The 26,124-nt window shown below is 36.6% G+C and overlaps 1 protein-coding gene across 6 annotated transcripts in view; it reads left to right on the top strand.

Moving 5' to 3' along the window:
- The window catches only part of LOC130239459 (spectrin beta chain, non-erythrocytic 1), a 114,361-nt gene that overhangs the window by 70,025 nt on the left and 18,212 nt on the right, over positions 1 to 26,124 (top strand). For 4 of the 6 annotated variants that reach the window (XM_056470670.1, XM_056470668.1, XM_056470667.1 and 1 more), the window contains exons 15-24: positions 1,723 to 1,872; positions 4,631 to 4,887; positions 5,100 to 5,220; positions 6,329 to 6,514; positions 6,852 to 7,004; positions 12,704 to 12,921; positions 14,801 to 14,984; positions 15,090 to 15,251; positions 17,228 to 17,545; positions 19,114 to 19,221. In XM_056470670.1, the coding sequence (XP_056326645.1) occupies positions 1,723 to 1,872; positions 4,631 to 4,887; positions 5,100 to 5,220; positions 6,329 to 6,514; positions 6,852 to 7,004; positions 12,704 to 12,921; positions 14,801 to 14,984; positions 15,090 to 15,251; positions 17,228 to 17,545; positions 19,114 to 19,221 (1,857 nt within the window). The remainder of the gene's footprint in view (positions 1 to 1,722; positions 1,873 to 4,630; positions 4,888 to 5,099; positions 5,221 to 6,328; positions 6,515 to 6,851; positions 7,005 to 12,703; positions 12,922 to 14,800; positions 14,985 to 15,089; positions 15,252 to 17,227; positions 17,546 to 19,113; positions 19,222 to 26,124) is intronic. The other 2 variants (XM_056470671.1, XM_056470669.1) reach the window with 1 other exon arrangement.

The raw sequence follows: 26,124 nt of genomic DNA, 5'->3' as shown, positions 1-26,124 counted from the left end.
AAAAGAAAAACTGAAATATCACATGATCCTAAGCATTCAGACCCTTTGATCAGTATTTAGTAAACCTTTTAATCTAATACAGCCATGAGTCTTTTTGGGAAAGATGCAACACGTTTTTCACACCTGGATTTGGGGATCCTCTGCCATTCCTGCCTGCAGATCCTCTCCATTTCTGTTCTGGTTGGATGGTAAACGTTGGTGGATAGCCATTTTTAGTTATCTCCAGAGATGCTCAATTGGGTTTAAGTCAGTGCTCTGGCTGGGCCATTCAGGAACAGTCACGAAGTTGTTGTAAAGCCACTCCTTCGTTATTTTAACTGTGTGCTTAGGGTCATTGTCTTGTTGGAAGGTAAAGTCTGAGGTCCTGAGCACTCTAGAGAAGGTTTTCATCCTGGATATTTCTGTCCTTGGCTGCATTCATTTTTCCCTTGATTGTAACCAGTCATCCTGTCCCTGCAGCTGAATGACACCCCCACAGCATGATGCTGCCACCACCATGCTTCACTGTTGGCACTATATTGGACAGGTGATGAGCAGTGCCTGGTTTTCTCCACACATACTGCTTAGAATTAAGACCAAAAACTTCAATCTTGGTCTCATTAGACTAGAGAATCTCGCCATTTTGCAAACTCCATGCTTTCATGTGTCTTGCACTGAGGAGAGTCTTCCGTCAGGGCACTCTCCCATAAAGCCCTGACTGGTGGAGGGCTGCAGTGATTGTTGACTTTCTACAACTTTCTCCCATCTCCCAACTGCATCTCTGGAGCTCAGCCACAGTGATCTTTAGGTTCTTCTTTACCTCTCCCACCAAGGCTCTTCTCCCCCAATAGCTCAGTTTGGCTGGACGGTGTCTTGCCACAATTGTGTCTCTGAGCTCCTCAGGCAGTTCCTTTGACCTCATGATTCTCATTTGCACTGACATGCATTGTGAGCTGTAAGGTCTTATATAGACAGGTGTGTGGCTTTCCTAATCAAGTCCAATTAGTATAATCAAACATTTTTACAGCACTTACTTTAAGACAGGCGACACAGTGGCTCAGTGGTTCGCACTGTCACTTCACAGCAGGAAGGTAGCTGGTTCGAGTCCCGGCTGGACCAGTTGGCATTTCTGTTTGGAGTTTGCATGTTCTCCCCGTGTTGGTGTGGGTTTCCTCCTGGTGCTCCGCTTTCCCCCACAGTCCAAACACATGTGCTATAGGGGAATTGAATTAACTAAATTTGCCATTGTGTGTGTGCGTGCGTGCGTGCGTGTGTGTGTGCGTGCGTGCGTGCGTGTGTGTGAATGAGTGTGTATGGTGTTTCGCCTTACTGGGTTGCAGCTGGAAGGGCATCCACTGTGTAAAACATATACTGGATAAGTTGGCAGTTCATTCCACTGTGGTGATCCTTGATAAATAAAGGGACTAAGCCGAAGTAAAATGAATGAATGAACTTTAAGACATTTCAGTGTCTTAATTTAAGAATGTGAAGATGAATAACTCATTCTGAAAAGCCAAAAAGCTCACAATTGGAAAAAAGCTCAATTTCCTGCAGTTGCATATTCGTAACCTCCTGTTTTGTCCTCAGTTATCACTTTTTCCATGTAATAGACTGAAATTGGCATCGTGGATTGTAACTTTATTGCGTGTTGCATGTAAGTTTGAGTTTCCCAGTCAGACTAGATTTATGGGATGAGTGTTTCAATGAATCATGCGCACTAACAGAGTGTGTGTTTGCGGTCAGGAGGGCCACAGTCTGGTGAAGGCTCAGCATCCGGGCAGCCTGAAGATCCAGGAGTTTCTGAGTCAGCTGGAGGTTCTGTGGGACGAGCTCAAGAGGAGACACCAGAGGAACGGACTGGTCCTGAAGCTCTCAGAGGAGCTCAACTGCAGGGTACACGCATCTAATGTTTACCTAAAATATCTTAAATGACATCCTGTCTTCTATTCTTTGCCATTTATTTTACTGAGTATGCACGAAATAGCAAGATAAGCTACTGAACTTGCCAAAATGTGCAGCATACTGAATCCCATAATGCAGTTGATGGATCGAGAATCTGTTTACGTTTTTTTGTCATTTATATGACTCAGGATTTGTTTTGATACTTAGTTTTACATGATTGTACTTTTAAAAGTTACATATATTGCACAAATTAAAAATATAGCATAAAACTCATGTATTTTGCATACTTTAACATAAATAGATTGATTCTCAATGAATAGTATATATTTGTATATTCTATAATCTGCATGATGAAGAAATGTAAAAAAGTAAATATATACTTTAAATAATTGTAAATAATTGAAGTCAAATGTATTATCTGTAACATCGGGGAACAACAGAGTTGAGGGTCCAAATGCAGTTTATTTACAACTTAGTCAGGCAGGCAATGGTCACAACAGGAGCAAACAGTATCGAGGGGTAATCCAAAAGCACAGTCGAGGTCGCAGGCGGCAAACCGCATAAACATTATTAAACAAGGTAAGGATCATAATAATAATAATAATAATAATAATAATAATAATAATAATTCCTTACATGTATATAGCGCTTTTCTGGACACTCAAAGTGCATAACACATTTTTTGGGGGGTGAATCTCCTCATCCACCACCAGTGTGAAGCGTCCACCTGGATGATGTGACGGCAGCCATATTGCACCACACCACACATCAGCTGATAGGTGGAGAGGAGCCAGAGTGATGAAGCCAGTTATGATATGGGGATGTTAGGTGGGCATGATAGACAGAGGCCAGTGGGCAAATTTGGCCAAGATGCAGGGGTTAAACCCCTACTCCTTTTCAAAAGTCATCCTGGGATTTTTAGCGATGATACGCCGACGTTTATGAGGACAGTGTTTTATTCCGCTTCTGATTTCGATTTTAAAAGATGGAGTTCTGTCCGACTGTCAGTGAATGGCAAATGAAAATGTCCCTTACCTGAAAACTCATAGGAAATTCTAAGAAAAATTATAAGAAATTCTAAGAAAAAGAAAACACAATGTCTGAAGTGTAGCGTGCATTCATAACGTTTGTTTGCGCAGCGGCGCTACTTTGAATGAGTCCGATTTACTATACATTAAACGGCAACTGTGTTTCACGAAAGACAGAGTTAAGATGCCGTTCTTTGATCCCACGTTGATGCTATGAGGATAAACAAGAGACCAAGATCTTGAGAATGGTGAGAATGAATGAATGACAGCTTCTAAAGTTGTCTGAGAGACATCCTCTTTATGCCCAGTAGACCTACCTTGTGTTTTATTTGCTAATTTATTTGCAATTTATTTTATTTGCTATTTTTTAAAAGATAAATCAAATGCATAAAACTATACATTTATATTAGCCTACTTCATAATACCTATACATCTGATAAGCTTTTGATATTAATGGACAATGCACAGATATTGATGTTTCACAATGTTTTACACTACATTATTTGAATCCAACAAGCTTAGTTTACAATGTTTACATCGCTCTACTTGCATTAAATCTGAATCCCAAATATCATAAATGACAACAGATTGTTAAGATTTAATTAATGTCAGTTTTAATGTTGTTGATTAATGCACTTGACAGATTTCATTCAGTTTCCTTCTGCTTTTTTCCTGGTTTATCACAGCGCAATGAACCGCCACTAACTTGACAAATTTATGCATTTTAGATGGTTTGTGTAATGTGTTTTATGTTTGGTCAAATAATTTCTAATTGTGTCTTTAGTGATTTTTCAACTAATTACACTGTCTTGTCCCAATACGTGGATTTAGAGGTTTTTGCAAAAAAAGCAGAGATGGATTTAGCTGGTTTTGACGCAAAACAAAATTTACCTTGTTAAAAACCAAAGAATTGTCTAAAGTAAGCTATTTTATTTACCAGCTAAAAACCTTCTCATTACATATGAAATGAAACTTCTGAACCTAATTATAAGAGCCTGATAAAAAATTCTCATTTACAAGAAAAAGGTCTGATGATTTAGAGGGTTTTGCATCTGAAGTCTTCATATATAGTCCAACTAATCTTCATAAACTAGTCTTCATGAGCTAGAGCTGTGTGCAAGTAATCAGTGGTGATCCGGAACTGGTGTGTGTGTGAGGTGCCTGATGGAAATGTAGTGCAGTTCAGTGGCAGAATTGTAGTTTGGGTGAAAGTGAATGTTTTCCAGCAATCTGCAAGGGCTAGATCGCTGGTGTTTGTGACATTAGCCCTTTTGTGAATAATATATATACATATATTTTTTTTACATTTTTATTTTTATTTTATTTTATTTTATTTCCCAAATGATGTCTAACAGCAAGGAGTTTTTCCACAGTATTTCCTTTAATATTTTTATTCTGGAGAAAATCTTTTTGTTCTATTTTGGCTAGAACAAAAGCAATATGTAATTTTTAAAGGTCAAAATTGACCATTTTAAGGTTAATATTATTACCCCCTTAAGCCATATTTGTTTTGGATTGTCTACAGAACAAACCACTGTTATACAATGACTTGCCTAATTACCCTAACTTTAACCTAATTGACTAGGTAAAACCTTTAAATGTTAATTTAAGCTGAATACTAGTGTCTTGATAAATATCTAGTCAAATATTATTTACTGTCATCATGGCAAAGATAAAATAAATCAGTTATTAGAGATGCTGTCTGTGTGTGTGTTGTGCAGGTGGTGCGGATGCTGCAGGCACTGGGCAGTCTGGAAGCATGGCTGGAGGCAGTGGAGCTCTCCATCAGGCAGGCGTCTCTATCTGGAGACCCCGAGTCCGTGAGCGTGGCGGAGCAGGAGAGCCGAGAGCTAGAGCAGGAGCTGGAGACCCGACGGCTGGAGCTGAGAGACCTGCGGCTGGAGGTGGACCATCTGAGCAGACAGAAACACCTCCAGACGCAGCTGCTGCCCGCCCGACTGATGGAGGTGGAGAAGAAGTATGTGCTCCAGGCTTCAGGGAGTCTGCCCTACAGTATTACCTGAATTATTAGCCCCCCTGTTTATTTTTTCCTCCATTCTAAACATAATTGTTTTAATAACTCATTTCTAATAAGACTTTCTCCAGAAGAAAAAATAGTATAGAAAATACTGTGAAAAGATGTGTGTGAGCTGGTTAAGCATCTGAATATTAGTGTATATGTGTATTCAGGTTCAGCAGTGTGCAGACGGCGCTGACGCAGCAGAGCTCAGAGCTGAAGGACACACGGATGCTCACTGAGTTCCTGGAGAAGCTGGAGCTGGAGGAAAACCACTACAGCACTTTGGGAAAGGTCTGATCATTTATTCAGGCATGCATTCAGTCAGTCAGTTAATCAATCAATCATTCAATAATTAAATCATTCAGTCAGCCAGTCAGTCATTCATTTATTCACTCGTTCATTCATTTATATACACTGTAAAATAAATATGTCTGAATGAATAGGTTCTATGTTTTGTGATTCAGAAGTTCTCCCATTTATTTACGGTCATGGATTGCATGAACTTCTCTTCTCTGTTCCAACTGAGCAGTTTAACAGAGTGAATAATATTGATGTTTTAGTAGTTTGAAAAATCTATATTGTACAAGAAATAATGTATATTGAAATAATTTATAGAGATTTATGTTTGTACAATAACAGAAAAGCTATTGGCAGTTTATTACTAGGTTTTTGTACTGTAATTTATAACACAAATCCAGACAAGATGTCAGTTAAAAAGTATTTAAGTCATCACTATTAAATCACTATAAAAGTCACTTTTTCAACATCAAAACATTTGTTGGAGGAAAGATCAAGATCAAGACGATTAAATAATTCAGATTATGCGATTCATCTGTTTGGCTGCATTGACGATTAATTGTCTAAAAACTATTCTGATTATTTTCATTGACGATTAATTGTCTAAAAAACTATTCTGATTATTTTCATTGGCGATTAATTGTCTAAAAAACTATTCAGATTATTTTCATTGACGATTAATTGTCTAAAAATAATTCAGATTATTTTCATTGACGATTAATTGTCTAAAAAATAATTCTGATTATTTTCGTTGACGATTAATTGTCTAAAAATAATTCTGATTATTTTCATTGACGATTAATTGTCTAAAAATAATTCTGATTATTTTCATTGACGATTAATTGTCTAAAAATAATTCTGATTATTTTCATTGACGATTAATTGTCTAAAAATAATTCAGATTATTTGCATTGACGATTAATTGTCTAAAATTAATTTGGATTATGCAGTTATTTATTATCTTAATAATTTTTAGACAATTAAACTTCAATGAACCAAAGGAGACAAATCGCATGATCTGAATTATTTTTTGGCAATTAATCGATAAAGATATTTTTACAGTGTTAACGCACTCGTTTTACACTCTCTTTTCCTGCTGCAGCCGCTGTGCAGTGATCTGGACTCTGGAGCTTCTCTTCTGGGCCGCAGACATGATGATCGGCTGATGGAGGCCATCGGGAACCCTGTGAAGGAGCTGAGGGAAGCAGTGGAGATGCTGAACGACACGGCCCGTGAGAGAGGCAGAACGCAGACTCATGACCACAGCATACAGCAGCTCATCAACACGGTGAGCAGAGCCAGACATACTTTTCCTAGAAACCGTTTGTTGGTACAAAACTACAATTATTTACACAGTTTACACAATATCATGAATTTGAAAGTAAAAGGCATGTGTGTTTGAAAGGGTGCCCCTGTATCTGATTTGTGTCCCCCCCTTGTGTCTATTACAGAAAGTGCAGCAATCACTGTGGTTAGAATAAATATACCGCAATTAGACCGTTGTAATAATAGAAACAGGTCTAGTCAGAAACGACTTTTCAATGTTTTATTAAATTAATCCACACTGAGAATGATTTTGGCTTATTTGCATTATGTGTACTAGTTATGTATTACTGGTTTCCCAGCATGCCATGGTGTCAGCGCGGGTGGAGCAGTGTCTGCGGCGCTGTGCTGAACTTGCTGTAGACGTGCTGGAGATGGAGAGTGAGATGGCAGTCAAGTGTGAGCCGGATCGATGCGGACTGGATGACCTGCAGGAGTACCAGGACCAGCTGGAGGTACGGGTTCACCCAACATTACTACCATAGAAAATGTTGCAAAGCAAAATCTGTCAAAAAATAGTCTAGTTTATGTTTTAGCTACTTTTTAGGACCAACAAGATATTTTGCATCGCTAGTTTAGTTTTTATGACATCTAAGAACATTTTCTTAAAGGTGCTGTATGTAAGATTTTGACTCTTCTAAAGCATAAAATCCCATAATATGTTTGCAGATATTTCAGAAACATGCTAAGTGAACATTTTTGTTTATCTGAAAAATAATGCTGAAGTCAGATATTCTGCTTTGAAAATGTGCTTTATGTGTCAGAATTTTAGTTCTTTTAACCTGTCCAATGCCAGTTTAGCCAATTATATTTCAGCACCCCGGGTTGCCTTGGTGGAAAGCAGCGTATTTCATTCATTGAGTAAGGAAGACTCTCAAAGCATTTGTCCGTGACCAAAATGTGACCTCCGGTGGACAGTAGCAGACTCTGAAATCAGACGCAGATTCAGAGTTCCACATGAGGTTACTAATTAGTAAATAATACAAATATTAGGAAGGTAAACATTAGGTGAGCAGGTTACATTGTAACCCCGTATCCTAACAACACGCTATGTGATGAGATTTCCAATGATAAGCTGTTTGTGCCAGACGAAACATGACAGAAATGTAAATACAGCTATTCAGAAGCACAGAATAGTGCACTCACTGCACTCCAACAAAATGGTAAGGTTTATAATCCATTTAATACATATTAAACCTCTTTAACATTATTAAATGTATATGCTGAATCACTGATATGTGTTGGTTTGCATAGTTCTAAAATTCCATTTTAAATGGTTTATTTTATTTTCCAGATCTGAGGTGAACTATCTGCTGCTGCTTTCAGTAGTATGGCAATAAATGTCATGTAAAATGCATTCAAACTCACATAATTAGCATTTAACACTGAATATAGCACATGAGGTGTACCTGAGCTGATCACTGTCAGTTTCTGTTGTTCAGCTGTGAGAAATGGAAGCTGTTTCTAAAATATAAATTTGAGGTGTTGGTTAGGACAAAAATTCCTTTTAATATGGAAAATATTCCTTCTATCGCGTACCATTGATTTAATTTAGAACATGATCTAAATCAGCCTTTAGTCTTGATCGTCAGACCAGAATCAGACTTGCTCCTGTTGGTCTACAATATGGCAACCTTGCAAACCGCTTGCGTTTGTTTTGATCCATGAGTGCAATGCCTAGTTCAACCACTGGGTGTCAAACTTACATACCGCACCTTTAATTATTACATCAATAGCCCAATTTATTATTTTGCTAGCTCAAAATAAGTAGATTGTATTTGTTAATTAATTAATAGCCTGATTTATTAATTTATTAGCAAAAAATAAGTAGATTACATTATATTTATATTAATTACTTCATTAATGGCATAATTAATCACTTTGTTTTTATTAATAAGTAATTACATTATATTTGTTTTAACGAATAAATTACTAGCCCAATTAATCATTTTGATAGCAAATTATAAGCAGATTACATTATATTTGTGTTAAATAATGAATTAATATCTTAATTAACCTTTTTCTTAGCAGATAATAAGCAGATTACGTTATATTTGTGTTAAATAATGAATTAATATCTTAATTAACCTTTTTCTTAGCAAATAATAAGCAGATTACATTATATTTGTGTTAAATAAGGAATTAATATCCTTAATAATCATTTTGATAACACAAATATAATGAAATCTGCCTATTTTATTCTAAGTAAGGAATTAATATCCTAATTAATCATTTTGTTAGCATAAAATAATAGCTAACAACTGCAGTAATAATTTTTCCACAGGCTAAGCTTGTTTTATGCATGCATATTTTTGTGCTGAGATGTTATTTAAACCCATTTTCACGAGTTTCACAGTTGTTTATTTGATAAAACAGTCAATCCAGCCAGCAAATGAATGTTTTTGCAACACAATAACCCAAAGTGCAAATCATTCATCATGGATCAGGAACAGGAAGCATCTTGTTTTCTGGCACTCGATGACCTCGCAGTGTTGATCAAATGGAAATGACTTTCTCCCACCTCTCTGCTGATGAATTTATTTTAGCACATTGTTTCGAGAATCTGTTTCCTGTTGTGGCTCAGGTCTGACATCCACTGAGACTTGTGTGTGTGTGTTAATGAAGCCCACACAGGACTTCATTATCCACACAGGACTGCATTGTGTGAGAGTTTTTGGCATTTATGATGTGTATCTACGTGTCGGCTGATTCATTTGTGAATTCAGCAATGTGTATTGTGGGCTGCAATCATCATGCATAACAGCCTCAGTGGTGTATATTGCACAAACACACACACACACACACACACATCTGTCTGCAAAGCCTGAGGCATAAGATATGACCTAATGGCTCATGCTGAAATAGTTTGGTGCTCATGCACAAAGCATCTGTCAGACTCTGTTGTGCAGACGCAGATCTGAAACACTGATTCTGATTAAGCCTTTAACAATGCATGTGTTAAGCATATGCTTCATTTTACTGATGTAAAGCAATTAGGTTGAAGACAAAATTATTATTTAAATTATTTTTTCAAATGATTTGAAAGTTGTTTAGCGTAAGTGTAGCACAATGGCTAAGTGCTTCACTGGTTCGAGTCCCGGCTGGGTTAGTTATCGTCTCGTTATTAGTTTTACTGGATCTTAGTGCTGCGTTTGACACCATCGACCACAATATCCTCATCGACCGCTTTAATTCTACAGGAGTCCAAGGACAGGCTCTACAATGGTTTAAGTCATACTTCGCTGACTGTTACCAGTTTGTGAATATTAATGAACAACTTTCACAAGTCAGCCCAGTAAAGTATGGGGTGCCTCAAGGATCAGTTTTAGGCCCTTTGCTGTTTACAATATACATGCTACCCCTGGGAGACATTATTAAAATACATGGTTTCAGCTTTCACTGCTATGCAGATGATACTCAATTATATATTTCAACTAAACCTGACGAGATGTCTAAACTGTCCAAGCTAACTGAGTGTATTAAAGATGTGCAACAATTATCTTCTCTTAAACTCAGAAAAAACAGAATTATTACTTATTGAGCCTAAATCCTGTACACAGCAGATCTCACAACTCGACCTACAATTAGAGGGATTCAAAGTTAGCGTTAGCTCTACTATAAAAGATCTGGGTGTCATGTTAGACAGCAATTTAACTTTTAAAAATCATATATCCCATGTCACAAAAACTGCTTTCTTTCATCTGAGAAATATCGCTAAGTTACGAAGTATGCTATCCATCTCAGATGCAGAAAAGCTTGTCCATGCTTTTATGACTTCTAGGCTGGACTACTGTAATGCACTGTTTGCTGGCTGCCCAGCATCCTCTATTAACAAACTTCAGCTAGTACAAAATGCAGCTGCCAGAGTTCTTACCAGGTCTAGAAAACATGATCACATCACCCCAATTTTATTCTGGCTGCCTGTTAAGTTCTGTATTGAATTTAAAATATTGCTTCTTACATATAAAGCTTTAAATAATCTAGCTCCTGTTTATCTAACCAACCTTCTGTCTCGCTACAATCCAACTCGCTCCTTAAGATCTCAAAACTCAGGGCTTCTGGTAGTACCTAGAATAGCAAAGTCTACTAAAGGAGGTCGAGCCTTCTCATCTATGGCTCCTAAACTCTGGAATGGACTTGCTGATAATGTCCGACGCTCAGACACACTCTCGCAGTTCAAAACTTGATTAAAGACCTATCTTTTTAGTAAAGCATACACTCAATGCATCACATAGCGGTATGATGCATGAGTGTGCTCCACGCATCTCGTTTATATACACTTTGAACAGCAGCTACACTAATTATTCTCTTTATTCTCTATTTCCACCTGCGGATACTTATCCCGAGACCCCCAGAGATTATGCAGCACCACTGATGTGATCCAAGACCTGTGAAGAGATGATCCCAATGTTTCCACAATTCCGGAACAGGTTGTATCCCGAGCAGCTGCTGTGATGGTCATGGAGGAGTAGAGAGCATGCGTCTGATTCCTGTGAGACTCCAGGGACATGCTGTCAGTCTTCGCTGAGGTCCAGCGTTCTCCAGCCTTCGCCACCTAGTCTGCAGCTCTGCACAAGACGTTTGACCATAGAAGAAATGGTCGTGCCCAACTGAGCCTGGTTTCTCTCAAGGTTTTTTATCCTTCACTTTCTCCAATTGGTGAAGTTTTTTACTTGCTCTGTCGCCACTGGCTTGCATAGTTTGGGACTTGTAGAGCTGCGCATCGATGGATTACTCTTCAGTGTTTGGGAGACTAGGCTCTGTTGAGCACGATCAATATTCTTCTGTCCAAACCTCTTGTGTGGAGCTGCAGTCTAAGCGCCGGAGGCCAGAGAAGCTGGACGTTCATAGAGAAGCTACAGGTGTGAGTAGGTCACCAGTGGGGGATCAGGCTGGCCTAAACGATCAATGACAGCATCAGCTCGGGATACTGCCTGGTCCAGGATTATGGATATCTTGGGATCATCTCTTCAAAGGTCTTGGATTGCATCAATGGTGTTGCATAGTCTCTAGGGACTGCTGTTCGTAGTGTTTTTAAACGAGATGCAAAAATGAAGTGTTATAAATGAAAATAGCAGTTATATAAACAAAAATGTAAAGCATGTGAGAGTTTCTAACACAATGTCTGGTGTATTAAGGAGGAGTGTGTCCTGCAGGTGGTTGTCAAGCCATTCATTCATCATATCATTATGCGATGCATGCTTTACTAAAAAGATAGGTCTTTAATCTAGTTTTGAACTGTGAGAGTGTGTCTGAGCCTCGGACATTATCAGGAAGGCTATTCCAGAATTTAGGAGCCATAAATGAGAAGGCTCGACCTCCCTCAGTAGACTTTGCTATTCTAGGTACTACCAGAAGCCCTGAGTATTGAGATCTTAATAAGCGGGTTGGATTGTAATGAGACAGAAGATTGGTTAGATAAACAGGAGCTAGATTTTTTGAAAGATTTTTAGGTAAGAAGCTATATTTTATAATCAATACGGAACTTAACAGGCAGCCAGTATAAAATTGGGGTGATATGATCATGTTTTCTAGACCTGGTAAGAACTCTGGCAGCTGCATTTTGTACTAGCTGAAGTTTGTTAATAGAGGATTTTGGGCAGCCAGCAAACAGTGCATTACAGTAATCCACCCTTGAAGTCATAAAAGCATGGACTAGGTTTTCTGCATCTGAGATGGATAGCATACTTTGTAACTTAGCGATGTTTCTCAGATGAAAGAAAGCAGTTTTTGTGACATGGGAGATATGATTTTCAAAGGTTAAGTTGCTGTCTAATATAACACCCAGATCTTTTACAGTAGAGCTTATGCTAACTTTGTATCCCTCTATTAGCCTACTTATAAAGTCCAAGATATTGATATTAATATTAAATGCTACTTTTGTGCCGTTATTAGCTTTTTCTTCACCTATTTACTGGTTTAAAAGTCTTAATTTGGTCCATCTATACATGTTGGTGAAAAAGCAATCTGAAGTCTATCGAATCTGCTATCTGCAATCTATTGCTTTTCCTGCAGTTCCCGGATGTAATGTCGATTTTTAACAGCCAAATTTGCAAATATCAGACTTGTGAAAAGGGTCTATCGAGCCTGGGCTTGGTTCAACAAGCTGTGCCTAGTGTGAGTTCACTCTCTGTGATGTGTTGTCTTTCTGCAGGCTGAATACGGGCTGTTAAAGCAGGAGGTGGAGCTGATGAAGAGTCTGTGGATCCGCCTGTCAGACGTGTGTCCTGAGAGGATGACCAGCGTCAGCTCTGAGATTCAGAGCAGTCTGGACTCCTGGATGGAGCTCAGCAAGAGTCTGAGTGAAAACAAAAAGAGGCTCCTGCAGTTCACACATCTGAGGCACTTCTTCAGAAGATACCTGGACATGATGTGAGGAAATGACGGAAGGGTTCACTTTATTTTACATTCTCGTTCACCCAAAAATGTACATTTACTCACTATTTACTCTCCTCCAAGTGGTTATGAACCTTAATGAGTTTCTTTCTTCTATTGAACACTAAAGAAGATATTTGACAGAAAAACTGTAACCATTGACTTCCATTGGAAAAGCAAATACAATTGAAATAAAAGGTTTCCAGCAGATTTCCAGCTTTCTTCAAAATATCTTCTTTTGTGTTCAACGGAATAGAAGAAGTCAAACAGGCTTTGATACAAGTGAAGGGTGAGTAAATGATGACAGAATTTTCAGTTTTGGGTGAACTGCGACTTTAAGGGTTTAAATAAAAATAAAGTAAAAAAATTATAAATATGATATAGTTGATTTACTTTTTTAATGACGTTTGTTTTCAGTACTGTCAAGGATTTTGTTTTTATTATTATTATTATTATTATTATTATTATTATTATTATTATTATTATGACTTAAGCAGAAACCCTTTGAGCATATTTCCCCCAAATTTTGAATATGGTATTAATAAAAAAAAATAATAATAACATTACTTATGCATATTTAACATTACATAAATATTTAAACATATTAACATTACTTTTTTACTTATTACTCATTAATTGCAATATATGCATACATATGCATACATACACATGTATGGTGTTTATAAAGTATTTTGACATTCCAAATACATATATTAGTACATGTGTCAATTCTGGATATTATTTCATTTTTGATGTTTTGTTTTGCATATTAATTTTAATCATGTTCAGTCCTTATTTAATTCTCATTATTGTACTACAGTATTGTTATAATAAAATAATACGTAATGCATGATGCATTTTATCTATCTATCTATCTATATATATATATATATATACAGTTGAAGTCAGAAATATTAGCCCCCCTTTGATTTTTTTTCTTTTTTTTTTTTTTTTTTTCCTCTTTTTTAGATATTTCCCAAATTATGTTTAACAGAGCAAGGAAATTTTCACAGTATGTCTGATAAATATTTTTCTTCAGGAGAAAGTCTTATTTGTTTCATTTCGACTAGAATGGAAGCAGTTTTAAATTGTTTGAACAACATTTTAAAGACAAAATTATTAGCCCCTTTAAGCTAATTTTTTTTCGATAGTCTGCAGAACAAACCATCGTAATACAATAACTTGCCTAATTACTCTAGCCTGATTACCCAGTTAAGCCTTTAAATGTCACTTTAAGCTGTATAGAAGTGTCTTGAAGAATATCTAGTCAAATAATATTTACTGTCATCATGGCAAAGATAAAATAAATCAGTTATTAAAAATGAGTTATTAAAACTATTATGTTTAGAAATGTGTTGAATAAATCTTCTCTCCGTTAAACAGAAAATGGGAAAAAATAAAAGGGGGGGGGGCAATTAATTCAGGGGGGCTAATAATTCTGACTTCAACAACTTAATATATATATGTACACACACACTCATTTGCTGCTGCTGTACTTGTTGGTGGACAGTGTGTGAAAAAAAGAAAGTTGTTAAATGTTTATTACATAAATGTATGAAAACAGTCAAAATAATAACAAAAAAGACAAATAATTTGGAGTAAAATACCCACAAAAAATCAATAAAAGTGACTCATATTCATAGTTATAAATAATAAGTAATAATAAGTATGAATTTTGTATGTATAATTAAATCATATCCTATTTTTAAATGATAGCAAATATATATATATATATATGGCATAATGCAATTTTTAAATAAGATTAAAATAGATAAATGCAAATATTATATATTTTTTCAGATTTGTTTGTTGTTCAGAATTTCTCATTGAACTTATTATTGTTATTTTTAATGCTTGTTCGTGTGCTGTTCTCCAGCTCTTGGACAGAAGACACTCGCTCCTGCATCTTCTCTGAAAGTGCTCTCCGTCAGAGCCGACAGAACCAGGAGCCGCTGGTGGAGGTTCTGGACCGACAGATTCAGCACAAGTTTGAGGAATTCGACCGGCTCGCTCTGGCAGGACAGAAGCTGTTCGACCACCAGCATCACCTTAGCAAAATGGTAGAGCATGTTGTCCAGGAATATAAAGAAAAGAAAAACACAAATAAATGCACTGCAACATAAGCAGTTCTGAAATATTGGTTTATTTGCTGTGGTCTTGTGCAGATCAGGGAGAGGATGGAGGAGTTGCGGAGCATGCTGGGATGGATCCTGGTCCACTGGAGAGCTCAGAAAGATCAGCTGTTGAACAGACAGAAGACTGAAGACGAGCAGAGGCAAGAAGACGCCATTTATTCTGAAGCCGCAGTCTGCAGCTCACTAACACAGGTACACAGAGCATTCACTCACTGCCTTATTAACTCAGTATTACAGGTGAGGAGATAACCTGATTAAAGAAACTAGATTTAAGTGAGTATTCATTTCATCTTTATTTCTATAGCGCTGTTTACAGTGTAGATTCTGTCGACGCAGCAAAGTAAATATATGGTGTGTGTTTTTTTTTAGTTGGTCGTACAGTAATAAGAATATGTATAATAATGATAATACATCTACAGTAATACAGTCAGTGGCTTAATTTGTTCTAAAATTGTATGTTTTTTTTTACATTAACTCCAATTAAGACAATATTTGTTAACAGCTTTTTGGTCTTACAATAAACGTACTGTGATTTTAAGAAATATTATAGTTGTATAATTTTAATGTACGTATGAATTATTAAAAAAAATATTTAAATGTAATTTAATTTGAATATGAATTGAATGTATTTTTTTTAATTAAGCCTGTTTTTTGTAAGTGTCATTATTAGTCTTGCTTATATACAGTATATATGTAGACACTAGCCGGCCACTTTATTAGGTACACCTTACTAGTACTGGGTTTGTCTTCAGAACTGCCTTAATTCTTCATGGCGTAGATTCAACAAGGTTCTGGAAATATTCCTCAGAGATTTTGCTCCATATTGACATGATAGCATCACGCAGTTGCTGCAGATTTGTCGGCTGCACATCCTTGATGTGAATCTTCCGTTCCACCACAACCCAAAGGTGCTCTACTGGATTGAGTTCTGGTGATTGTGGAGGCCATTTGAGTACAGTGAACTCATTGTCATGTTCAAGAAACCAGTCTGAGATGATTCGTGCTTTATGACATGGAGCGTTATCCTACTGGAGGTAGCCATCAGAAGGAGGGGACACTGTGGTCATAAAGGGATGGACATGGTCAGCAACAATACTCCGGTAGGCTGTGGCGTTGACACGATGCTCAGTTGGTACTAATGAACCCAAAGTGTGCCAAGAAAATATCCCCCACACCATTACACTACCACAAGCAGCCAGAATCGTTGATACAAGGCAGGATAGATCCATGCTTTCATGGTGTTGATGCCAAATTCTGACCCGACCATATAAATGGTGCAGCAGAAATGGAGACTCATCAGACCAGGCAACGTTTCTCCAATCTTCTATTGTCCAGTTTTGGAAAGCCTGTGTGAATTGTAGCCTCAGTTTCCTGTTCTTAGCTCATCTGAGTGCCACCCGGTGTGGTCTTCTGCTGCTGTAGCCCATCCGCCTCTAGGTTGGACGTGTTGTTTTCAGAGATGCTCTTCTGCAGACCTCGGTTGTAACGAGTGCTTATTTGAGTTACTATTGCCATTCTATCAGCTGGAACCAGTCTGGCCATTCTCCTCTGACCTCTGGCATCAACAAGTCATTTGCGCCCACAGAACTGCCGCTCACTGGATAGTTTCTCTTTTTCAGACCATTCTCTGTAAACCCTAGAGATGGTTGTGCATGAAAAACCCAGTAGATCAGCAGTTTCTGAAATACTCAGACCAGCCCGTCTCTTAAATCACCTTTTATCCCCATTCTGATGCTCAGTTTGAGCTGCAGCAGATTGTCTTGACCATGTCTACATGTCTAAATGCATTAAGTTGGTCCCATGTGGTTGGCTGATTAGACACTTGCGTTAACGCCCAGTTGGACAGGTGTCCCTAATAAAGTGGCCAGTGAGTGTATATTCCAATGCAAACCTAATTACCCTAGTTAAGCCTTTAAATGTCACTTTAAGCTGAATATTAATGTCCTGAAAAATATTATGTGCTGTCATCATAGCAAAGATAAAAGAAATCAGTTATTAGTAATTAGTTAATAAAACTATTCTGTTCAGAAATGTGTTGAAAAAATTCGGTTAAACACAAATTAGGGAAAAAAGTACTCAAATTGAACAGGAGGACTAATATTTCTGACATCAACTGTAAGCAAATAATAATAAAAAAGAAATGCACATTCTGCCGTTTTTTTTTTCAGAAGGAAATCTTACCTGCAGCATGCCGGCAAAAGACAGAAATGCTGCCAGTGTCTCCCCCTGCTGACCTGGAGGACGCTCTGCAGTTCAGCAATGATGAGTATGAGGTGATGAAGAGCGTCAGTCCTGTAGGAGGAGAATGCAGAAATCATTCAGAGAGAGCAGAGTCCCCGTATCTGCTGCTGAAAGAGTCCAGTCCTTCATCTCTGGGAGGAACCGTAAATCTCATCCTGAGCTTCAGTGAGGCTGGAGACACACAGATCCAGCTTCAGTCGTCGGGCGGAGAAAACGACATGCCGGAGCCTGAACCCATGCACAGGGTGAGGAAGAATAAACACTATAACATACACAAGCAGTATCATACACATCTTCATTTTCTTTCAATTGCATATCAAAAAGTTGTCACACTTTACCGTAAACTTCCATTAGATTACAATAAATTAGATTACATTACATTAGATTAGATTACATTAGATTAGATTACATCAAATTACATTAGATTACATTAGATTACATGACATTAGATTACATTACATTACATTTCATTAGATTACATTACATCACATTAGATTACATTATATTCCTTTACATTACATCACATTAGAATACAATAGATTACATTACATTACATTATATTTGATTACATTTTATTACATTAGATTAGATTACTTTGCATTACATTATATTACATTAGATTTGATTACATTAGATTACATTAGATTAGATTAAATTAGATTACATTTAATTACATTAGATTATATTACATTAGATTTGATTAAATTAGATTAGATTACATTAGATTTGATTACATTAGATTACATTAAATTTGATTACATTAGATTACATTAGATTAGATTAAATTAGATTACATTTAATTACATTAGATACTATTACATTAGATTAGATCACAATTAATTACATTAGATTAGATTGCATTTAATTACATTAGATTACATTAGATTAGATTGCATTATATTACAATAGATTTGATTACCTTGGATTACATTACATTATAAAACCTTAGATTTGATTACATTTGATTACATTACATTATATTACATTACATTAAATTACATTACATTACACTAGGTTACAATACATTACATTAGAATCCATTAAAGTAGGTTGCAATACGTTACATTAGGTTAGATTACTTTGTTACATTACATTTAGATTCAACTTTATTGTTGTTACACATGTAGAGTACAAGGTAACGAAATGCAGTGAGCATCTAACAAGAGTGCAAATATATGCAGTAAGTGCAGCAATAATACATAATATATACAGTTCATACTGTTAAGGTCTGAATTATTAAAGAGGATTCTGGAATGCAAGTAATTGCTTTTATTTACTTTTTTTACTGTAACTATTAAGCCATTATTAAGCCGTTTTTATAATGTCATTATTAGTGATTTGTTTTAGATTTTTTCATTTGTATATTGCTTTGTCTTTCAGTAAAATATACTGTAATATACTAAATATAACATATTTATATATACATAATATGCAGAAAAATAAAAAATAACAAAAAAATCTATAAATAAATAATGACAAATATTTTTTAATGTAAATTATAAATTAATCCTATTTCTAATTTATGTTTTTACATTATACAATGTAAGTCAGTTTAATGTAATTTAAGTTGAAATGAATCATAAGGTTAATTTGAGTCAACTTAAAATTTAAGGCAGAAAAATCAAGAGAGCACTTACATTTTCTCAGTTTCTCTGGATTAACTGCATTTATTAGCTATGGATTTAGGTCAAATGGCTGCACAAGGTGAGAATAATTTAAGCATCACAAAACACACGATCACTCATCACTTCCTCCTGATATTTTCCTCAACAACATCCGCTTGTGTTTCATCTTTCTGTACGCTCTCCTTCAGCCTGCCGACTCTCACTCTTCTGCCTGTAAAAGCTTTTGGAAACGCTGCCAGGGGCTTTTTGGTAGTTTAAAGCGAAAGAAAAAGATTTATCGGCACAGTGCAGAAGAGGTAAATACAGTAAGGTGGCCATGCATGAGTAAACACACACACACACATGTGACTGAGTGCATGAAGACTGCAGTGTGATGGATTGACTAACACAGAAATCATCCCATCATGTCATCTGAAGAAGGTCAATTATCTGATGACCCTCTAGCAATTAACAGAATGTGTATTCAACAAGCTTCATCCCAGAAATATGAAGTGTTTATATATAGACAATCACATATATAGACAAGCAAAGAAAACAAAACTAATTAGTTTGCAAATGAAGTTATGTGTAGTGAAATTTAATGATCCTGGAAAAAAGTATTGAACAGATGAAGAAAAGGAGGTGTAGTTCAGCAGTGAAAGCCCAGACAGCAGCTGAAATCTCTCAGTAGCTCTTCAGCAACCCTCTACCCTTCCTTATTGTAAATGAATATCAGCTGCTTCAGTCCAACATCTACATTAGCAGGAGGATGAAGATGAAACCAGGGTGGACATTTCAGCAAGACAATGATCCAAAACACAGCCAAGGAGACTCTCAGATGCTTTCAGAGAAAGAAAATCAAGCTGTAGAATGGCCTAGCCAATCACCTGATCCTGAGTCCAATAGAAAATACAAAATAAAGCTCAGATTTGATAGACAAGACCCACAGAAGAATCAAGATTTTAACACTCTGTTGACAATAAACTAAACTGGCCTTAGTGTATAAGTGTGTGTGAATGTGAGGGTGTATGGGTGTTTCCCAGTACGGGGTTGTGGCTGGAATGGCATTCATTTATTCATTTTCTTTTCGGCTTAGTCCCTTTATTAATCTGGGTTCGCCACAGTGGAATGAACCGCCAACTTATCCAGCACATGTTTAACCCAGCGGATGCCCTTCTAGCTGCAACCCATCTCTGGGAAACATACACACACACTCACTCACGGACAATTTAGCTCACCCAATTCACCTCTACCGCATGTATTTGGACTGTGGGGGAAACCGGAGCACCCGGAGGAAACCCATGCAAAATCCACAAGGCTCGAACCAACACTACCTAAGGCACTACACTATACTAAGGCAACAGCACTACCTACTGCGCCACTGCGTCGCCCCCCTGGAATCCGCTACGAAAAACAAATACTGGAATAGAGGAGCTAAAATAAGGGACTAAACTGAAGGAAAATGAATGAATAATATAGCATTTTAAACAATACAGCATATTATATTGTTACTAGGGATGCACCGATACCAATTTTTTTAGGAACCGAACCGATACCAAAATTCTGAGTATCGACTGACACAGATCCGATCCTGATACTGTGCCATTATTTTATTTTATTTATTTTTTATTAACATAATACAGTTTCTGGTGATTAACTCCATATTTCATCTTTAGTAAAATAAAACACCTATAGGCTTACTGTATATGACAGACGGCACAATCTAAACATGATGCTTGCTATAAACTATAGGCTACAATATTTGAGCATTCATTATGAGATTGATCTGATCTGTTGTGGTCCAGCTTATGTTTCCTTTTCAATATTACGATTTTTCTTTGAAATCTGTAATAGGCTACCCTAATCGTTGGTAAAATAACCAGCCTTTTAGCAAAGCCTGATATTTTCCTGCAGGTTTGAAGCAGACTTGATTAAACCGTCTGACGCCAGTTTTACTTAAACATCTCCATGCCTAAACTCGCCACATGTGAGACGGAGAAACTGAAAGCATGTCTGAAAAATCCTTTATTTGTCTGAAAAATTATCTGTTTGAAACTAGTTTCGTTTGGTATGATTTGCTGGTTATTTTAATGTATTTTTGTTGGTCAGTTATCTACAAAATAAACAAGAACATTTGAGGTAAAGTTCAAAACAAGGTCCGCTTATAAGCCTATGCTTCAGCGCACAAACTGATAAACTGGTCTGTTAAATAAAATATTAATATATATATATAATTACAGTGAAATATTCACAGCTTCAGAGCAGCCTAAATTAGGCTAAATAATTTTCTGTTAATGACAATCCATATGCGCCGGGCCGTCAGTTTCACTTTATTAATTTAATTAACTGCTTTGACCACAATGAGCCAGGCTTTACAAACTATTCGCACCATATATAGTATTCCCCTCAGAAGAATAGCCTAAACTCAGTCAGAAGGATGAGAGAACAGAAACTTAGTGTAAGAGTAATCTTACGGAGTGGTGCATGTCACGTCTGCGCAGCCGGCGCCTAGATGAAGCGTTTGCATCACCGACACAGCATGCAGCCCTCCGGTATATGGTACACTTCTAAAACAGCAGCACAAAGGGGAGAAAGCAGTGCGTTGAGGATCTGTCCAATGTATTATTGAGCCTTTTCTCATTTAAAGTTTCAGGTAGGCCTACTTTGTGTGTGAAGAGCTGGTAATAACCCTCTCTACTCCAGTGTTGTGAATGCGATCTGCTGATCTAACAGACACAGCACAACATGATTTTAAAACAGCAATGATCTCCATGATCCAGGTCAAAAACAACTCATTTAATGCTAAACTAAATGCATTTCTCCACTAATTACTTATATTAACAGGAACAAATAGTCTCGGAGAGAGGTTTTAGTGTTGACATAAATGCGTCACGCACTTTGAATTGTGAATGAATAGAGAATGATTGACAGGCGCATCAGCAGGAAGCACTGAACTGAACAAGAATTCAAGCACTTGAATATTCATCTGTGCTTCAAATTAAACTATGAAATGGCTTCAAAACGTTTAGGATCTAGTAGGCCTACATGACAGCTTTCTAGTGCCTTATAATAGGCTACCTTCATGGATTTTGTTGGCTCATAAATATAGCGCACACACAAGATCGGATTTGGATCGGCACCAGCTCGCCGATACCCAATCCAGCAAAAATATGCGGTATCAAACTGATATCCGATCCAAGTATCGGGATCGGTGCATCCCTAATTGTTACATATAGCTTACATAATGAGTTATACAAAGTTCAAAACACTTATAACTACATTGTTTATTTCCTGAACAAAGCATCATACTATGGTAGTTCGGCCACAAGTTGTATCGTTGTTCATAAAGTGCACCATTGATCATTTATTTGTTCGGTGGCTGCAAGCGCAACAAAGCTGAATAGACACCGTGGAAGAGCATTAACTTTGTTTTAGTGGAGATTGCAAACATGTATGAGCAGGTAATGAAAAGATGACTGAGGAAATTGCCTCTTTCAATGATCTCATTTTGAGCTGCCGGAATATGGGAAGCATTAGAAAACCTTCCAAGACGCACATAAAGCCTCATTTCGAAACATTCCGCTTGTTTACAAAACTGTCTTCGGGAAGTTGTTTTGAAAGTAATTGCAGTCAAAATAAAAAGTGTGTGTTTTTTGGGACGGTTACAACAACTTATGGTAGCGCATGGTAGCCTTAAATGGACCTGCAGGAATCCTCTGGGCTTTTATTATGCCATTCGGGTCTGTGATGTGTAAACGTTGGACAGTACTAGAAGCTATTTTGGAAATGGTGGACATTGCTGGAGGTTTGAAGCTCTCATGTAATCGGATTATTATTATTTTTAAACATCAGGAGAATTGGGGATTGTGGGAAAGATAGAATTTCTTCTTATTTCAGATGCATTTTGATATCTGTCAGCAGGATTTGTTATTATTTTGTTCTGCTGCTTGTAAATGAGACCCCAGAGATGCGAACATGAGTGTGTGTATATCGAGCTTCTCATAGTGGGTGATCTGTAGACACTTTTTTAGACATTAAGACTTTAGTCACAATTTAGTTTTAGTAATTGAGTTATTGTACTTCTAATTAAAAAGTATCATTCATTCATTTTCCTTCGGCTTTGTTCCTTATTTATCAGGGATCACCACAGCAGAATGAACCACCAACTATTCCAGCATATGTTTTACGCAGCGGATGCCCTTCCAGCTTCAACCCTTTGGGAAACACCCATACACTCTCTCATTCACACACACACATGTACTCCAATTTAGCTTATTCAATTCCCCTATACACATGTGTTTGGACTGTGGGGGAAACCGGAGCACCCAGAGGAAACCCACGCCAACACAAGGAGAACATGCAAACTCCACATAGAAATGCCAACTGACCCAGCCGGGAGTTGAACCAGCGACCTTCTTGCTGTGAGGCAACAGTGCTAACCACTGAGCCACCGTGCCGCCCTTGTTGAAAAGTTTTTGCTTCATAATAGTAACTTTTTTTTGCTAAATTCTGAGTTTGTGTATTGTAATTCTGACTTTATTGTTGCCGTTCTGAGTTTATTTCCTGCAATTCTAACTCGTTTGTCTAGAAAATCTGATTTTTTAAAAATAATCTTGACTTTTTGTCATGCTTGAAATTGTTTACATTTTGCAATTCATTTTTTTTCCGACATGAAATTACAAAAACGGTTTGTTCTTTCCGTCTCAGGTTTTTCACCCGTTTTCACAATTCTTAATTATTTTATTGGCATTCTGAAATTATTTCTCACAACTTTAAAATTTGGAGGAATACATTTTAAAAGTTTTGGAAATTACAAGTATACAAAATCTGATTTTTGAAGGTAAATTCAATAAAAATATTTGTATATTTTAAAAAATATTTTTTGTGTATAAAAACATTTTTATGTATTTTTATTTATTTCAATACCTATTTCTTTATTGAAATTACCTTCAAAACATAAAATTTTAAATACTTATAATTTCTAAAAATCTCAATTTATTTCTCCTAAATTTCAGATCAAATTTCAAAGTTTGTTTCTTGCAATTCTGATATTTTTGGAAATTATGAGTGTATAAAATCAGATATTTGAATGTAGTTTCAATAAAAGTATTCATATATTTTTAAAAAATCTAAAATATAATTCTATTTTTTATAAATTTTTTATGTATACGTTTATTGAAATTACCTTCAAAATATCCTATAATATTACCTTCTAAAAACATCAGGATTTATTTCTCACAAATGTCAAAGTTTGTTTCTTGCAATTCTGACATTTTTGGAAGTTATGAGTATACAAAATCAGATTTATTGAAGGTAATTTCAATTAAAATAAGTATTTTTATTTATTTAATATATTTTTTCGGGTTTTTTTTATAATTGTGACTTTTCGGGCCCTATCATACACCCGGCGCAATAAGGAGCAAGATGTGTTTGGTGCGATGTGTTGATATTTTCAGACCAGCGCAACCCTAGTTCTCATGTTATGCCCCACCTTGTTTAAACAGCAAATCTATTTGCACCAGGTTGGGTGGGGGGGCTTTTTCAGTTTTTTCATGACATTTTGCATTTGCATAATGTTATTATTATTAGTAGTATAATTTATTATATGCATATTTGTATTTGTTTTAATAAAAACTAGTTTAGATTTGTCCACCTGTGGTGTTTTGGAGACATCTGCATCACCATATGGGGCATAAGAACAGGACGTGTGTTTGGATATAACTCCGTGTTTTGACCACACTTCATTATTATTGTTCATTTATTCCTTTGCTGGAAATTAGAACTGAATTTAGAAATAGTTTTGAAACAAATCTTTGTGCTTAACAAACGAAAATAAATATGTCAGCTAATGGATGTCTTCAGTGGAGGGATTTTCCACCGTTTCCTTACTCCACCAAAGGAGTGAAGTAAAGAGTAAATGTAAAGAGAAAGTAAAGAGGCTGAATGGAGGAGGCTCGTTCTTTATCCTCGTGCTGCAGATGCTCTGTTTAACTGTTTTCTCGCTAATGAAGCGTTCAGTTTTTACACTAACAAAGTCCGCCATGTAAATAACACATGCGCCATGGCGTGACGCAACTGACTCTTAAAGGGAATGGGAGATGAGACTCTTATTGGTTTAATGCACGTTATGCTCAAAACACACCCAGAACTCATCAAGAGAATAAGCACAACACTGTTAGACCATGCGCAGAGTTTATTTTTCCGTCCTTAAAATTGCAAAAGTGGATTCAGACAGGGCGTTAATGCTTTTGTGCCATGCGGTTTAGACTTTTAATAGTCACCTAGATGCTTAAAATAGAGCCCTGCTGCTTACAATTCTGACCTATCATGCAATAGTTTATGTTTTTATTTGTATTTTTGTAGTTTGCATCCCAGTTTTGACCTCTTTTTCTTAGGATTCTGAGTTTATTTTTGCAATTATGTTTTTTGTTTCCATCATAAAATAAATTTTAGCATTTTTTTTCCTACAATTGCAAGTTCATAAACATTATAAAGCAAAACGTTTTTCTCAGAATCAACTTTACTTTTCACAATTCAGATTTTTATCCATTTTTTGCTTAATTTTCTTTATCTGTAATATCTGCAATACTTCCATAAAAAGCTACACACTCCAGAGGCTTTTATTAGATCTAAAGATTTGCCTCAGATGGTTTTGTTTTAATCAGATCTGCATGTTCGGACACTGACAGAGCTAGCAGATGATAAGAGAGGTGATAAGATCCTGGCTGTGCGGTTTTTCACTCTTACGTAAGCTCTCTTTAGGCCTGATGTAAACTCCGCCGTGACAGCAGAGATGTGACCTCAGCCTTCGCTTCCCATGATCGCTGGAGTTTGGAAATGGCTCCCAGCAGGAGTCGGGGAAATGCTGGGGAAATTTGTTGTGAACTTTCTATAAGCCCTGTGTGATTTATGCTGTGGGGCTGCCAGAGAAGCACAAGATTAGTCACGGGGTGAAAGGTCAAGCAATTACAGCTGTGTATGACGGCATGTTTAAGAGCAGATGATTCTTATTAAGCCTACAGTTGAAAAAAAAAAACAAATGCACTCATGCTAGCGTTCTGCTTTGTGTTTCACGTTGAATGCTTTTTGTTTTAGTAGTGGTGTTTGCTTTATGTTATAAGAGGAACATCATAATGCACAACACCCTACACTGAAAAAATGATTCATTGGATACACTACTTTTTTTTTTAAAGGACTCCTATGTTACCCCTTTTTTAAGA

Source organism: Danio aesculapii, chromosome 13 (genome assembly GCF_903798145.1).
Source record: "Danio aesculapii chromosome 13, fDanAes4.1, whole genome shotgun sequence".
NCBI lineage: Eukaryota > Metazoa > Chordata > Actinopteri > Cypriniformes > Danionidae > Danio > Danio aesculapii.
Note: the sequence above shows the minus strand (reverse complement) of the source record. Positions and strands in the feature narration are given on the sequence as shown.